General features: G+C 54.9%; 1 protein-coding gene across 1 annotated transcript in view; it reads left to right on the top strand.

The window, feature by feature from the left end:
* The window catches only part of LOC144724258 (netrin-G1-like), a 67811-nt gene that overhangs the window by 8521 nt on the left and 44261 nt on the right, over positions 1-15029 (top strand). Inside the window, exon 2 of the mRNA XM_078603235.1 lies at positions 9406-10049. Within this exon, the coding sequence (XP_078459361.1) occupies positions 9406-10049 (644 nt within the window). The remainder of the gene's footprint in view (positions 1-9405; positions 10050-15029) is intronic.

Genomic DNA, 15029 nt, shown 5'->3' with positions numbered 1-15029 from the left:
CTTGCGTAATCTGACCCGAAAAACACAATTATGAATCAGTGGTCATTTGATAAATAGACTGTCCCTTCCCGCCCCCCGACCCCCACCACAATAACGTGGAATTTCCACCGTTGTATCAGAACCGCCAGAGGAGACGATTGGGCATATGTGCAGGAGGTCACTGTTCTAAAGCAGGGTCGTTGCCCGAAACTGTTGACAATCCTTCCCCCGCACCACCGATTAGCACCGTTGGCTACGTACGGTGCAAAAGAAGTGCCACACACCTGCGTACGATCCGTTTCGATCTCAGTTCGGGATCACTCTGTTTTCGCAAAAGCCACTGATGCTAGCGTCAGAGTTTGGACAGCTGAAAACCCGGATTCGAACCCGGCACCTCCGCCGTCGCTAGCTCGCGTGCTGCCGTTTGTCGCACGGCAGCACCGGCGTGGAGTGGGCTCAGGGCTAAGCAGGGAGGGCGACGCGGAGTCGCCAATTGGGAATTCTCGAGATGTGAAATGCTGAGCAGGATAAACCGCAATCTCATGAAGCTACAGCCAATAACGGACACAGCCTTCAGGCTCTGGGATGTCAATTCATTCAGTCACTGGATCTATCTTTTTAGGACTCATCACTCGTTTGTTTATTGGCTATTTATTTGTTTTCATCCAGGCCGGGTGGCCCAGTGGTAAGAGCTTGCAGCTCCCAAGCAAAAAAAAAGCAGTGAGTTCAATCCTTGGCAGGGCTCGAATCGTAACCATCATCCCTCCATGGGTGATACATTACAACTGCTTTGTGGGAAGTTCTAGGTACTGACTGCCCCCCCACCCAAGCAATGTGGAATCTGTCACCACTGGCTCAGAGGCCGTGAACCACAGACGATCGCTACGGGACATCCGCGAAAAAAAGGCTTCATAGCTCATCGGATTCCTCCAGCGTAAATACAGATTCTGATTGATTGTGATCGCTACTCTGTGTTCATTCGAGCAGGAAACCACTTGGATATTGCTGTCATAATCACAACAGCAAGGTACAACAGCCCGTTGTCGATCCACTTATGAATGTCGGTCATGGGGCTTGTTTAAGCATTCTTCACCAGACTCGTCTGTTCGGGTCGGTGAGGTAGAGGCCCAGCACCGGTTGCCACACTGCGCCCGGCCGCCTTTGTCTCCTCAGTGCCGATGTTTACACATCACACCGGGAACTCATTTAAGGTGAGGCCTGGGACCGGTTCAGATAATCATCGCTGATGTTAGTCACGGCCGGGATTATAGCTTAGGTAGCCTGCGTCCATAGTGTAGTGCGTTAACCACTGCACCTCCGTTCTGCACAAAGACAAAGATCCCCTGTATAGCCTTTACCAGACCGTTGGGGCAAGTGCTGTTAACGAGCAGCACCTACGAAGGCCAGCACTACACACGTGGGGGCGGGTGGCCAACACCACGGCCGACCGCGTTTGCCTCCCCAATCTCGATGGTTACACACCACGCCAGTTCCTCATTCGAGGCTGAGTCGACCGAGAGGAAGACCGGGACAGGTTCAGATAATCGTCACCGGTGTTGGCCGTGAGCGGGAACCGAACTCGGGTCGGCCGGGTTTCGTAGCGCAGCGTAGCGCTAACCGCTGCCATCACACACTGCTTCACTTCCCCAACATCCTTCATCGTTTTCTCTTTTTTCAAGTGACCTAATATAATTCCACTCTCCCCGTCTCTCTCCGTCTCTCTCTCTCTGCCTGTCTCTCTGCCGACGGCAGCGGAGTAAAAACACCGCTCTCGCCATCACGGGGGATTCATTATCTGCGAACGAGCTCCGGGTTTCTTTTCAATTTCACTTTGTTTAAATCCCGCCGCTCAAATTCTCATTCAGCAGGCGTTTCCATGCCCCCACCCCCCTCACCTCAACCACCCCCCCCCCCCCGCCTTTCAGACGTATTAATTAGGCTATTTATGCAAATTGTCGGAACAGGATGGAGTAGGTAGCCGAATTCACCCAGTGGCAGATTATTGTTTAATGGGGCCTCTGGGGGTGACGGAGAAATGTTATGCCGAGTCCAAAGTTGGTGTGCTACTCCGGCTGGAGGATGGAAGGATGAAACAGAAGAAAAAATCCGCATATTTTAACCGCATTCCTCCGCGCTTCCCTATTTTATACTTGTTGCGCCCAAAGACCGTGGCGAAATATGGGCCCTTAAAGCGATTTTAACGTTGCCCTGATGAGTATATTTCTTTATATATTACTATTAAATGATAATAAAAAAAAACAGTCGGGACCCTTCGGATTAAAATGCCAACCCTTTTATTTCACTCATCGCAGGCAAATGTCACGAAGCTAATGAGATCGTGGCGCAATGACGGGCGGTGACGAGGGGCGGCGTGGCGAGCCGTTACATGTCGGGCGGTTGGCACGGGTCCTGGGGCGTGGGGGGTTAGATGTGTTGCCGGGAGGGTGGTGGGGGTGCTCCGTGCCCAATTTGCACCCCCCCCCCTCGTCCCCCGCTGGTGCCTCTTCCCACCAGGGGGTACAGCCACTGTGGGTTTAATGGGGGGCCGGACACCTCCCCCCCCCCCCTCTCTCGGCTCCGGCTGGAGCACGCGTACCACACACATGTTGGTGATGTGCACGTCTTTTTCGAACGCTGGGGAGCCGGAAAAGCCCCTCTCTGTACCAGCGTGGACGGCACCCTCGTGTTCACCTTCTGAAGCGCTCGCTCGTCACCGTGGCGTGCGCGATGACACCACAACCACGTGACTTTTTTGTGTTGTGCGCGGTGCTTTTAGCGCCACAGCGCGTCGATTTGTAGCGTTTATTTTCATTTTTTTGCTGGTGACTTTGTGTATTTACTATTGAAATCGCCTCCAGTGCAATTGCTACTGGCGGTAATAAAAGTTGTTTAAAAGGCAAAAGTCTCTACCCGCCAGTATTTGAGATCCGGCTAAGAGAGAGAGACTCCGCCAGCATTTTGCGACAGCCCTGCTGGCAGTGCGGTATCCGTGTGCGGTTTTTATTCTCAGCTCAGACGCGGTTGGTCACAGGGACGCTGATTGTTTACTGCCGATGGCAGACACTTTAAGTACACAGTGGCGCGTTAACAGCGGTCCCCGTAACGGGTCAGCAGCCAGTCGTGGCGTAGATGTAATGTATAGAGCAACGGTGGTTCAGTTGAATTATGCATAGGTTGTTAATTATTACTTACGAAAAACACATGTGCTTTATCTTGTAAATACGGTGCTCTAATAAAATACCAATTTTCCTAGTCTCAAGGTGGGAGCCGGAGGGCGATCACCCACCCATCCACCCCGCCTTCCCCCCGCCACTGCCTGAAGGGCTCCCATCCGCAGTCTGACCCGGGTCAACCCTGCTCAAATGAGATTGGGCTCATTGTGCCGCCGAGAGAGGCAAGAATGATCATATTATTAAATAGAGGGAAATACAAATGTACGCCACACAATGGAGATTATGGTTCTGTTCTTCTTCTCAAAATGTAATTAATTGGCCTTTTGAAATCAATTTAAATATTGATGAATACCGTGCATGCACAAAAGCATTGCCCGCAGTGTAGCCTTCATAGTGCGCTGGGGCAAGTGCCGTTAGAGAGCACCTATTAAGGCAGCTACGGCGACATGAGAACACGGGAGGTTCCAGCTGACCGACCGTGGCTTATGATAATGGCCAAGTCGAGGGTGTTGTGGCAAGAAGCACACCTGGCAGCCTTTGTCTCCCCAGTGCTGATGTTTCGGCACCTTGCCAGCTACTCATTCCAGATTGATTTGACCCGGGGGAGGCCCAGGGCCAGTTCAGACATCACTCTCCACTGATGTGTCAGCTGTGGCCAACTGCTTGGTGAAGCAAAGATACGGGAGCGCAGAAGTACGGTCCAACTCTGCATTTCACTGCAAGCCCGCCACGTAGCCCCGCGACCTGTTGTGTGTGGTGGGTGCCCATCCAAGCCCTGTCCAGGCTCAAACCAGCTTAGCTTCTGAGATTGGGCGCAGTCCACGTGGTTTGCTCTTCCACTTTGCTCATCTCATGCTCCTCTGTTGATATTCATTTTCGGTTGACTACTTTCATTCATTGGCTTTTCCTGTAAGTTCGATTGGCTATGACCCACACCGTCAGTGTAATAATGATTACTGACGGCTTTTCACGTAGCGTCTCTGCGTTGTGTCTACATCGCGAGTGTGGTCACCAATGTTGTCATCATTAGTATTATCATCATCAGCTTTGACCGTTCGCCGATTGGACTGTTTCGATACTTGCGGGAGTAGTTAATTTTTTCAGATATTTCAATAGGAAAGGCGCCGTAACAAATAAATAAATAAAGTTGTCACGTGATTTTCCACGAGGCTTGAGTTCAGGCTCACGTTCAGGGCAACGAGTGCATATTTTACACGTTTAACAAAAGTGCTTATTAGCCAGTTTAGGACGAAACAAATCACAGCACTTAGTTTGAAACAGCTCCGGTAGAATTATAGAGCAACGCGTGGATCAGAGAGAACGCACGCGGGCGGGTTACAGCCATGATTCAGGCTGTCAAGAGGAGCAGAGTTGTGCTCGGGCAGGAGGGATGACGACCGATGATGAACAGCAGTGACGCAACGCCGCGTCGCGAGACCGCCGTCCGCTCGAGGAGGGTGGCGCGATGAAATTGGTCGCGTGCGTGCGAGGAGGGAGGAATTCATCCAGCAGTAGATCGACCACGGCTGATTGTGATGGAATTATACGGAGAGTGCAACGCCCCACCCCGCGCCCCCCGAAGGAGAACAGTCGTGAAGTGCTCGTGGCTTTAGTTTTTTGTTTGCAATTTGCGGATTAAGTTGTAATTTAGTGACACCGTGGCTCGAAGTTCAGAGGGCCTTTATGGCAGACGGCGACAGCGAAGTGGATTATTCGGGCAGTTATTTGTTGCCCTGAAATTGATTTCTCTCGAAAAAAATATAAACAACGGCAGTTTTACTTGGCAGCGCCGTGCGTTAATTACGGTGACGGCTACTCTGCTGCTACTGCACGCAGCTGCCTCTAATCATCCAGCACTGCGCAGACAGCAGCTAGGGTTGGTGGATCACCGCACAGATGGGGTGGTGAAACTCACTTCTTCCCGTTTGCGTCGAGGGGATGCCATCCCCTGGCTCTGCCAGGAGATGATGGTACGGCAACCGTGGACTCCACACGTTCTGTCGGTATGGGATAGTTTCAGCGGTGGCCAACTGGCGTCTCCCGAGCCGCATGCGGCTCTTTAATCCACAGCACGCGACTGTATCGAAGGGGCATAACGTAGAACGTACTTTCACAGTAGTAGCAAAGAAAAATGAATGTCTCCCGGGCTGTGCCAAAACTGTCAATATACACACTTATTCATAAAAATATGTACACTTTTCAAAACTCAAGGGAACTTGTTTGGCTCTTGGTCCATTACAGGTTGGCCACCCCTGGGATAGAGCGTTGCCCCCTCGCTCGCGTGGGTTTTCTTCGGGTCCTCCAGGTTCCCCCCACATGTAAACACTCATTAATTGGATGAAAACATCTTCAAACATAGAGAGGATCGCAGAGCTTGGGCAATTTGTTGGCACCAGCTCACCCCTGTCTGCCGTCTTGTGGTTCCTCCTCGTGCCCGTGAGTCATTCGGATACTGTGCTGTGGCGCGTTACACGCTGAAATGATTACCGAATAATAACCCTAGCTTACGGCTCTTGATCAACCGCTAGACGAAGGCCTTCCCCCCTCGTGTTCGTACGAGAGATTGTTTGAGCCAGACTTCGCAGGTCAGCGTGGGTCGGTGTACGGGAGGTGCAAGGGAGTGGTTCGAACGCACCGGGCCACTGATGTTAGCCGTGGCCAGGAATGGAACGTTGTCGGGTTGTCGAGTCCGTGGCGCAGAGCGCTGACCGCTGTATCACCGCTGACCACATCGCGGAGCACCCACACACGGAGCTGAATTCGTCGCTCCATCTCCTCGACAGACGTCCTTTCGGACACGTTCCCAGTCCTCAGCTGCCACTCCGTTATGATTCTGGATCATCGGCCATCGTTCCTTCAGGAGGCGCATCCCGTACAAGCCCCACGTACTTTTTCTCGACAAGTCTGTATGGTGATGCCGCTAACCTACACGCGTTCTCTAATCCACCTATCTCCCTCCGCGCTTCTTTGAGGCATCGCGCAGGGCCACACCCAGAGGCATTGAATGGGGACATTTTCTCCGAGCCCTATCGCACTAAAGAGGGTACCACAGCGGCCCTGTTCTCTTTGTTGGTAATGATGAAGGCGACTCCACCCTGCCCCAGGCACCTACTATTAGCACGGTTGGCTACGTACGGTTCCAAAAAGAAGTTCAACATGCGTACATGCAGGCCTCAAAGGCACACTCTGGACAATGTCCTCATGAAGAAAGTGCCATAGCGTGTTTTATTGTTGCTCCGCCGTGGTGCCGTGGCAGGGCCCAGCGCTCAAATGTTCGCCGCTTACTGCAGAGGTTCACGGTTCGAATGCGGCAGGCCACCCTGGTTATTACCGGGCGTGTATTAACTGGAGCGACGCGCGCCGTCTAACTTCACGGTGGAGGACGTTTGAGATCTCGTAACGTCGTTTGAATCGAGTGAGACGTCGCGTGGCCGGGGTCACGATCCACACAAAAAAAAATCTGGAAAACTCTCCACAAATGACCCAATTGGGATAACGTGTAGAACTCATCCTCCCCATGTTGGCGACCTGGCGCTCGTGCTCAGGTACAGGAACAGTTGCCAGTGGGGGTGCCCCTTTCAAAACGCGCTGCGATGAGAAACGACGCGACGCGGATGGCTTAACGGCGTGGAGGCGGGCGGCTCCGTAAAAACCACAACATCATTACTAATATTATTACTCTTGTTATTATTATTATTTCATGCCCCAGCTGCCATATGTCACCGGCGGGGAAATTGTATTTCGGCTCAGCCGCTTAGAAATATAAACCGAGCCGGGGCTGAACTCCGCCGTCCCATTCACTAAATTGTATTTCGTGCGATGCCGATTGTGAGTGGGAGCACGACCGGAGAGGCTCTGATGCCCAATGAACCCGCTGTTAATCTCCACGCCCTCGACCGCCACTTTGTCACCGCGGGAGCTATCGCATGTCGCGCTCGGGCTGCGTTTAGCCGATGATCTACGGCAAATACGTTACGTTCCGTCAGATAGCTCGGCGGGCAGGAAGTGTTTAGCACAGCGGTTCTCAATCACCCAACGCCCCCCTCCTCATCCCCTTCCGCCACAGCCCCCCTGAGAGCAACGAAAGCCTTTGAAAGGGTGCAGGCGACGGCATGGGTACCGTGCAGGAGAAGTGCGCGGTTGGGGTAGGTGGGGGGGGGGGTGTTAGCGTCAAGTTGGGCTGACGAAACACACGGATTGACGAAATACACTTAACCACCAGCAATACGCAATGCGAACCCCGTGCCTCACGAACACGACGCTAATGCGAGGTACGACACGTGACGTCTTTGTTAAACACCGCGTTAACTGGAGGCGTGGACGCGTCGCCCGTGTTTCCGCGGTTATGGAAACGGCGAACGTTGGACGAACTTCGCACGTAACGTTGTGACGCGAAACAGCGCTGGGTAAGCGGAGCGATCTTGCGTTTGTCTGCCGTGCGTTCCGCCAGGGAATCTCTCATCACCCCCGCGTGCATCGCAGGATCGGCCGTGACACACATCGCTTCCTTCTGCTCGTGTGTGCATTCCGCTGGGCCCTCCCACCCCCCCCCCCCCCAGCTATCGCTCACACGGAGTTCACAGCGCCACGTGGAGCAGCTGGCACGTTACAGGAAGGATAACGCGGCAGGAACCTTGCCCCGCCTAAGCTTGCGTCTCTCATCTCTTAACGCTCCGTCCCACCGTGCCCTCTAGGCTCCCAGTCTCTGATGTCCCTCACTGAGCCTCCCTCGCCCTGCTGCGCCCATTATCGTTCTCTCGTTCTCTCTCCCCTCTCGCTCCCCTTCACTGGAACCAACTCACCTATCACTACCCTTACCACTACCCCTATCACACCCCAAGCCCTATTACTATCCCAACCCCTGCTTAACCACCCCCGCCTGTTGACTTGGTCACCACGACTACACCGCCACTTTTAATGATTTTTAATGACTCCATTCTCTAGAATCTCAACCACTAGCATCTTAGGTACACATTTCGAATTGGTGTAAAGCACCTCCGATCGATGCGCTATATCAATGTTCCAACTTGTGGGCAACATTTGATTACAGTGGCGCTAACGGTGTTCGCAAAAACGGGTAAACTTTGAAGAATAACCCCCCGCCACAGGTCCTAAATGTCGCACCGACATTTAATTGTCTCGACGTCGTGACTTTCTGCTCACGTGGGGGGGCGGGGGGTGGGGGGGGGGGTGTTCATTTCACGTGGCGGGGTTGCTCCGCTCACGAGGCCAATGTGGATTTGATTTGGTTCTAAGCGGGGGTTCTCTTTCATTCCTTTGTAAAACATTTATTTCTGTTTTTAGCTCTGCACGGCACCTTGCGACCTCCGGGTGAGGGGTGCTTCGCGAGAGTAAATTATTGTTGTTGTTATAATGAAGAGTTTAGAAGGGGGTGGGCATGAGTGCGGCACGTAGCGCTGCGCTGCGCTGCGAACCCGGCGACCCGAGTTCGATTCCCGCTCACGGCCACCAACACCGGTGACGATTATTATCCGAACCGATCCTCCGCTAGGCCGACTCAGAGGGAGACAAAGGCGGCCGGGCATGGTTTCGGCCACACCAGCCCCTTTGTGCTGCTACTCGCTCGCAGCACTTTCCCCCGGCTATACGGGGGATCTTTGTCTGTGTCCAGGGTGATCGTCACCCGCGTGGCAAGGCGGCCGCCGATTGAGTCTCCTGCCGCGGGGTGTCAAAACGGCGCTTCGCTGTTGCTCTGCTCTGGGGCTCCGACGCGCTAAGTCGCCTGATCTGAGAGGCAACTCAGAGAGAGGAAGAGAGAGAGAGAGAGACATCATCTACCGGCGTCAATCGGGACCGTTCATTGGCAACGTCCGCCCGTCACTCCGTGCCTCTCGCGTGATGTGTACTTGCGTGTGCATGTACACGAACTTCTTTCGCACCGCATGTAGCCAATGGTGCTATAAACTACAGTTATTTTGTTTAACCAGGTAAGGCCCACTGAGTTAGATAGCTCTTTTTCAGAAGCGACCTGGCCCCACAAACGATAGCTCAACGAAGTGGCTTATCACGTGGATAATTATTTAGAGTAGCCAAACATTCTAAACGCGTGTTTCTAAAACCAGAGGACCCGGAGAGAAATCCACACGACCACGGAGAGAGAACACGCAAACTCCAAACACACACGCATCAGAGTCGGGATCGAGCCCACGACCTGCTGTATACCAGGCGAGATAGTCATCATCTCGACACCGTGGCGCCTTGACCTTCTCCGCCCCCCCCCTACCCCCCCCAGGAGAACCCGTACATGTGCAACAACGAGTGCGACGCCGGCACGGGCGACCTCGCGCACCCCGTGGACCTCATGTTCGACTACGAGGGCCGCAACCGGCCCACGTACTGGCAGAGCGCGTCGTGGCGGCACCACCCGCGGCCGTTGCAGGCCAACCTCACGCTGTCGTGGAACAAGAGCGTGGAGCTCACCGAGGACGTGGTGGTCACGTTCGAGTACAGCCGTCCCAAGGCCATGACGCTGGAGAAGTCTCTGGACCACGGGCGCACGTGGCAGCCGTACCAGCACTACGCCGACGACTGCGTCGACGCGTTCGGCATGGAGGCGCGCAGCAGCCGCGAGCTCGACAAGTCGGCGGTGACCTCGGTCATCTGCACGGAGGAGTACTCGCGCGCGTACGTGTGGGAGGACGCCAAGACGGTGCGCTTCGAGGTGACGGACCGCTACGCGCTGTACGCGGGCGCCGACATGCAGAACCTGGCGTCGCTCTACGGACGCCTGGACACCAACCGCGGCCTGCGCGACTTCTTCACGCTCACCGACCTGCGCCTGCGGCTGCTCCACCCGGCGACGGGCGGCACCTCCGTGGACACGGCCAACCTCAGCAAGTACTTCTACGCCATCTCCAACCTGCGCGTCAGAGGCAGGTGGGTTCTTCTTCCTTCTTACCTCCCGCCGCTTGGAAGCGGTTGGCCATCGCGACCGGTCGACCAGTTGGCGGCTGCCGGGTCCGTTCCGTGACCTCCTTGCTGGCGGGCCTTGCGATCACTTCGCGAGATTGTCTCGGTGTGTCACCCTCGACTGGCACAAGTGCTGAGTGGTGGAACGGCGGTTGTTGTTGTTGTTGTTGTGTGGTGGTGGTGATGGTGGTGTGACGGTGGTGCCGGGTGCTGAGACGGTGGGGAGTGATGTTGTTTTGCCCGCTCAGACGTGATGCTGCCGTCAAGCACTCATACTAAAAGTTCAACACGCCCGTCAATAATCCTGCCCTAGAGAGGATTGTATGTAATAGGCGAACGCCCTTCTTCATGGTAGAGAGAGATGAAGACGAAGGGCTGTTTTCCGTAATGTCGCCCGTTACGCGTGTTGCCTCGTTTGTGCGGTGTTAATGACGCAATGCGGTTTATTTCGAATGTTATGTATTTAATTTAGTTCATATATTTTTGCAGGGAAGCCACACTGGGTCGTAGGACACTTTTCCAGGAGGGTCACGCTCCTGCGACGTTAAATTTTTACTCGTTAGGCGTTTTCAGCCAATTAATGTTTACAATGCGCTTGGGAGGAAACTGGAGCACCCGGAGAAAGCCCACTCGTGCGAGGGGGCAACGCTCTATCCCCGTATCGATGGAATAAACAGATGTCGATTGAGTCTACTTGCTGAGACAGGGTTATGGCACCTCCTCGCAGTAAACGGGAAGAGAGTCTCACAACATAATCTGCGTGCGGTGATCCACCAACCCTTGCTACAGTGCTGGAGGATTACATGCCGGAGTATTACAAAGCGCAACCGCGTAGAAACCATCACCACTGACCCAGCCTGTGAACCAGCGTCACGAATCATCGTTTATAAATTGTCGCCAGTCGCCCAGACAGACAGACAGACAGCAGCAGTTCCGTCCGGGCCGGCGGGCCAGTGAAGTGGAACAAGTTCAGTTGACTCCCCCCCCACCACCCCACTCGACCCTTGGGTCAGCACCACCCAGCCGGTTTACTATTCAGTTCGGCGCGCGCGGATTATTCCACTTCGTGACCGGAGGCTCGAAGTGACGCCGACAGCCGCACCACTCCACCTCCTCCCTCACCTAGCCTTGAACCCTGACACCCCCACCACCCCCTTATCCATATCTCAAGTGCCGCTTTAATTACACTGTTCCCGGCTGCTGGCAAACACTATTATTCCACGAATTAATTGACTGTTTTCAGAAAAAAACATTTAATAGGCGTGGGGATACCAATTATCTCCCGATCGTGTTAGGCGACGCCTCGGAGGCCGTGGCAAATCGTTCGCATCACGGTTCCCGTCCGCGCGCACTCGATGAGAGACGCTCGTGCCGAGGATTTCGAGCGGAATTAGCAACGGAGACGGCGCCTCCTCTCGCGACGCCGTCCGGCGACACCCGAAACTTTCGCAGCGTGCTGTGGCGGAGCGCTTCAACGAGCCCGGGGAAAGAGGGTAGGGGGGGGCAGATCGCGATGCGATCTCAGCGACGCACAAAGACGAAAGCCCCCCCCCTCCCCTCCGTGTAGGCTTAACAGGACTGTCGGGGCAAGTGATGTGAGCGAGTAGCTACGAAGGGCGGCACGGCGGATGACGGGGGCCGGGAAAGCACCACGCATGCCCGGTCGCCTTTGTCTCACCAGTGGTGATATTTACACACCGGCACCAGATACTCATTTTAAGGCTCGGTCGATCGAGAGGGGAGGCCCAGGAAGAGGGGTTCGTAGTGCAGCTCGCTGACCACTGACCGCCACCCCCCCCCCCCCGCACATGTGAGCGATACGCACGCCACGCACGGCACGCGTGCAAGACACCAACAGGAGGGGCCTTTCGACATCCACGAGACGCCGTATTAATCTTGCCCTGATGCACTTCCCTAATTTGGAATTAGAGGATTGATTTTTTTGCGTGCAAAAGAGAGTTTTATCTGATTTCTTCATCCCGAAATCCCTCTTCATTTCCATCGCAATATCCCGGGTTGCATAAAATCCCATCAAATTAAAATGGACTGCACAGGATGGGTGGTGCGTGAGGAGTGGGTGGAGTGGGTGGGTGGGAGTAGGGGGAGGGAAATAGGGGAGGGAAATAGGGGAGGGGAGTTGTGGAGGGGGGTGCGAGACCTCTCCTGTCCACACTCCACGTTTCGACCGGTTTTTGAAGTGGTGGCCCAGAGAGAGAGAAAGAGAGATATCGATTTGCATTACTTGAAATAATGATGATTACTTTTAATTACGGGAGTAGCCAACGCCCTTACCAGTGAGTAGGAGCGTGGGAGGGGAAGATCCCACACGGACACGTGGAACCGATGCGGACCGAGGTCAAATCACGCGGTTTGAGTGGACCCGACTGAAAAGCGATTATGTGTTTTGACCGCCGATTATAATCTCCACAGACTTGATACGTATTTATAGGCGCGTGAATATACGTGCGTGCTTGTGTGTATTCTATTATAATGTGCACATATGCCTTTGATCTGTGGAACAATCGCAAAGCTCAAAGCCCTTTAACTTCCATGCTAAATCCCTGCCGGTGATTGTATTTGATAATGCTTTTTGAGATGTATTTCCTCACCACGCACCCCGACTCCTCCCCCTCCTCCTCACCACGCACCCCGACTCCTCCCCCTCCTCCTCACCACGCACCCCGACTCTCCCCCCTCCTCACCACGCACCCCGACTCCACCCCTCCTCACCACGCACCCCGACTCCCCCCCCTCCTCACCACGCACCCCGACTCCACCCCCTCCTCCTCACCACGCACCCCGACTCCCCCCCCTCCTCACCACGCACCCCGACTCCTCCCCCTCCTCCTCACCACGCCCCCGACTCCTCCCCCTCCTCCTCACCACGCACCCCACTCCTCCCCCTCCTCCTCACCACGCCCCCGACTCCTCCCCCTCCTCCTCACCACGCACCCCGACTCCTCCCCCTCCTCACCACGCCCCCGACTCCTCCTCCTCACCACGCACCCCGACTCCTCCCCCTCCTCCTCACCACGCCCCCGACTCCTCCTCCTCACCACGCCCCCGACTCCTCCCCCTCCTCCTCACCACGCCCCCGACTCCTCCCCCTCCTCCTCACCACGCACCCCGACTCCTCCAACCCCCTCCTCACCACGCCCCCGACTCCTCCCCCTCCTCCTCACCACGCACCCCGACTCCTCCCCCTCCTCACCACGCCCCCGACTCCTCCTCCTCACCACGCACCCCGACTCCTCCCCCTCCTCCTCACCACGCCCCCGACTCCTCCCCCTCCTCCTCACCACGCCCCCGACTCCTCCCCCTCCTCCTCACCACGCACCCCGACTCCTCCCCCTCCTCCTCACCACGCCCCCGACTCCTCCCCCTCCTCCTCACCACGCACCCCGACTCCTCCCCCTCCTCCTCACCACGCCCCCGACTCCTCCTCCTCACCACGCACCCCGACTCCTCCCCCTCCTCCTCACCACGCCCCCGACTCCTCCCCCTCCTCCTCACCACGCCCCCGACTCCTCCTTGCGGGGTTTCTCCGCCCGGGCTGCTGCCCACGCACTCCTCAATCCGCTGCCGAGTCTGTGATACGCGCCGTAGCCGGGTGCTGCGTGCGCCGTGGTTCAACAGTTTGTGAGCTTTGAGGACTCTCTCGAACATCACTCTCCTCTCGAACATTATCTCTGCCTGAATGCCTGTCCTCTTGATCACGTTCTCCACTTTGGACACGGACTATGTATAACGCCAATGCATTTACCAGCAAAGCCTCAATGAGCCCCGGTGCTCTTTTAGCCGGGTGCTCGTGGCACCGCACGTGGCCTGTAACCCAAGCGGCGTGGGGGCGAGTTCGAGACGTCGCCCTGACCCAGCCAGGCCACCAAGATTGTACGGCTTGCCAAAGATACATAAAGAAGATACACCTCTTCGTCCCATTGTCTCTACTATCAACTCCCCCACTTACAAACTGGCTCGTTTTTTGTCCGAAATCCTACGGCCTTTCATTGGAAAAACCACCTCTGCAGTACTAAACTCTACTGACCTGGTATCGACAATCAAGGGGATTGCCCTGTCCCCAGACGACCTGCTTGTCAGTTTTGATGTGGTTTCCTTGTTCACCAAGGTGCCTGTGCCTGACACCATCGCAATCATTGAAGACTTGGTTCATCAAGGACTAAATGCTGGGGTACCCCCCCCTGGTGAGACACTGCTTAACCAATACATACTTCACCTGGAATGGAACCTTCTACAAGCAAATTGAGGGCACCCCAATGGGCTCCCCCCTATCTCCGGTTGTAGCCAACATCTTCATGGAGAAATTTGAGACGGACGCCATCCAGACTGCCACTCTACGCCCGACCTTATGGAAGAGGTACGTAGACGACACTTTTGTCATCTGGCCACATGGCCGGCCTGCTCTAGACCAATTTCTCGACCACATCAATTCCATACACCCAGCCATCAGATTCACCATGGAAGTCGAAAATGATGGCAAGCTACCCTTTTTGGATGTCCTAATCAAAAGGAGACCTGATGGTTCAATGAGCCACTCTGTCTACAGGAAAGCCACCCACACGGATGCTTATCTAAAACCGGATTCCCACCACCATCCATCCCAGAAGAATTCCCTCATCAAGACTCTATATCATAGAGCCCAATGCATCTCCGACCATGAACACATTTCCAGTGAACTCAAACACGTACGCCAAGCTCTTAAGGCTAATGGTTACTCCGACTACACAATCCGCAAAGCCATCACTCCAACCATTAAGAAGGATCCTGTTGAGGAGCCTTTCAAGACCATCACCTTACCCTACATTGCTGGGGTCACAAAAAAGATCTCCAAAATCCTGATTAAACACAAGATCCAGGTCCGATTCAACACAGTACATAAAATCCGTGATCTGGTACCGTCTGTAAAAGATGTGATTCCAGACATACAGT

The sequence above is a fragment of the Lampetra planeri genome, chromosome 20 (genome assembly GCF_965212315.1).
Source record: "Lampetra planeri chromosome 20, kcLamPlan1.2.h2, whole genome shotgun sequence".
Classification (NCBI taxonomy): Eukaryota; Metazoa; Chordata; class Hyperoartia; order Petromyzontiformes; family Petromyzontidae; genus Lampetra; species Lampetra planeri.
The sequence above is the reverse complement of the archived record's forward strand: the minus strand, read 5'-3'. Positions and strand labels throughout refer to the sequence as shown.